Consider the following 2,202-nt stretch of genomic DNA (forward strand, 5'->3'; position numbering starts at 1 on the left):
TCCACATGTGATAGGTTGCAGTCAAAATTTTGTTTCATGCAAAAAATTATTTAAAATATTGAATAAAATTACCATCAGGCTATCTGTATATGAAACATAAATAAATTTCATGTTTAGACTTGGGTTCCATCCCCAAGATATCTCATTAGGTATAAGCCAATATTCCAAAATGTGAAAAAAATCACAAATCCAAAACACTTCTGGTGCTAAGCATTTCATATTAGGGATACTCAATCTGTACAACACTTTAGTTTCTCTCAAAAGAAACTTGATTACCTTGACAGCATCAAAATACTGGCTAAGTTGAGCCCTCTTCTGTTCATATTCTACTTCTAGCTTTCTCAGTTCTTTGTAAATATCCGGATTCTCTTTTTCATAGAGTCGTAGAATACGTTCAAAGGTTTCACGCAGCTTTTTACGCTTGTCTTTCAGTACTTTCTCATTTAACTGTGGCTGTTGCACTGGGTTAAATTCTGAGAGAAAAAGCAGATTACAGAATTAAATACAAAAGGCCACTTGATTTAGGTATCAATAGGCTACAAAATTCAACAAAAACCTCCTTATATACTAAAACTTTTTTAAAGGGATCCAGACACCAGCATACTCTTTTTGATTTTATTCAAAGAACTTATTTATTAAAAATTCATTAAGTTTATTAAAATTCTACCTTTTTCAGATGGCCGTTCATTTTACTTTTTTTTCTCAAAAATGTCACCTACTTGACTTTTATCTTCATTATAATAAAAATCAATTTTCACTTCTCTATGCTGAAAACCTGGTATAGTGAAGTTTCCCTCAGACAGACCTGCATTTACATACAATACTAGTTCTGTCATTTAATTCTGAAATCTTGGGCATTTTACTTGAATTCCCTGGTCTTTGGCTTCCTCATCTGGAAAATGGGGACATCAATTATTTTATAACAAAGCTCTGATGATAAAATGGGATTACAAATAAAATATCCAGTGGTGTTTGGCTTACCACTTAACTGTTATTTATATAACAGATCCACGTTCCTTGTCTGGCTACCACATAACCCTTTTTCTCCCCAACTGATCAGATGGGACTTAATTTGAGGTCTTCTGTCCCACGAGGAATTAGCGTAAGACCACCAGGCCTGCTTGGTCAATCTTATCCCCCCACTTTCCTTTTTGGTGACTACCTCAGAGATCAATTGGCTCACTTCAATTGGGACCAGATCACTCTCTGAGATCTTAAACATAGATGTGGGAGAGAGAAGCTCTCAGATTTTTTTTTCTTACAGATGTTAAGCAGGGATAAAAGAAATCTAGAGCTGTCCGTGGCCTTGTCTCCCAATTACCACTACTTCCACATGCATATTCCACATTCTGTTCCAAGAAGTTTGTCAGCAGTGTGCTAAATGTAGCCAAAAGAGAGTAGACTAGACAGACAGTACCGATGATGATATCTGGGTTTTCAAGGCTGGCTTCCCTCAGGGATTTCTCAACTGGGAACTAATGCTTACTTCTTTCTGCTTTAACTAGTTTGTATTGAGTTTCATAAATTGTAACCAGAACCCTGATGAACAGTGTTCCTTTCTCCCCTCTCCTTGAAGAGTAACAAGTTTATCTTTTTCCTTAAATCCTATTAACTATCAATCTTGGTAATTTATTCAAATCCGAAGGTATATTGTTACACCACACTATTCCTAGTGTGATTAATAAAAGTTTGAATGCTTGAGTTTTAATCCCAGCTTTGCCATCACATAGCAGTGTGACCTTAAGAAAGGTACAGAATCTCTCTGAGCCTGAGTTTCCTCACCTGTAAAATAGGGACAGTGCACCCGCCCTACAAAGTTGTTGTGAGGATTCGATGATAACATGTGGAAAAAAACTGGTGCATAGCAAGGTAAGTTTTTAATAAACCTCAGTTATTACTATAATCTCCTTTAAAAATATAACAATTTTGGGTCATTTAATAGAGGATTCTCTGATACCTTAAGGGAAGTAAATGTCCCTGCTGATACTTAGATGGGAGGCAGTAAGTGGAATCAGTTACAGCTGAAGTAGGAAAGATTTGGGATCCTGTAGCCTGACCCAGAACTCTTGTCCAGGTTAGCTGCACAGGCTCTCCCACGTTATTTCAGAAACCTTGTAATAGCATAATGCCACATGACTCTGTTTTTCTGAATCCCATTTAATGCACCATTGAGGAGTTTCACTTGCAAAGACCACTTTAAAA

The 2,202-nt window shown here is 36.5% G+C and overlaps 1 protein-coding gene across 1 annotated transcript in view; it reads right to left on the bottom strand.

Annotated features, from left to right (window-relative positions):
* WBP11 (WW domain binding protein 11) overlaps positions 1 to 2,202 on the bottom strand; it is a 36,388-nt gene that overhangs the window by 14,314 nt on the left and 19,872 nt on the right. The window contains exon 7 of the mRNA XM_012652163.1: positions 231 to 473. Within this exon, the coding sequence (XP_012507617.1) occupies positions 231 to 473 (243 nt within the window). The remainder of the gene's footprint in view (positions 1 to 230; positions 474 to 2,202) is intronic.

This window comes from Propithecus coquereli, unplaced genomic scaffold, assembly GCF_000956105.1.
Source record: "Propithecus coquereli isolate 6110/MARCELLA unplaced genomic scaffold, Pcoq_1.0 Scaffold381, whole genome shotgun sequence".
NCBI lineage: Eukaryota > Metazoa > Chordata > Mammalia > Primates > Indriidae > Propithecus > Propithecus coquereli.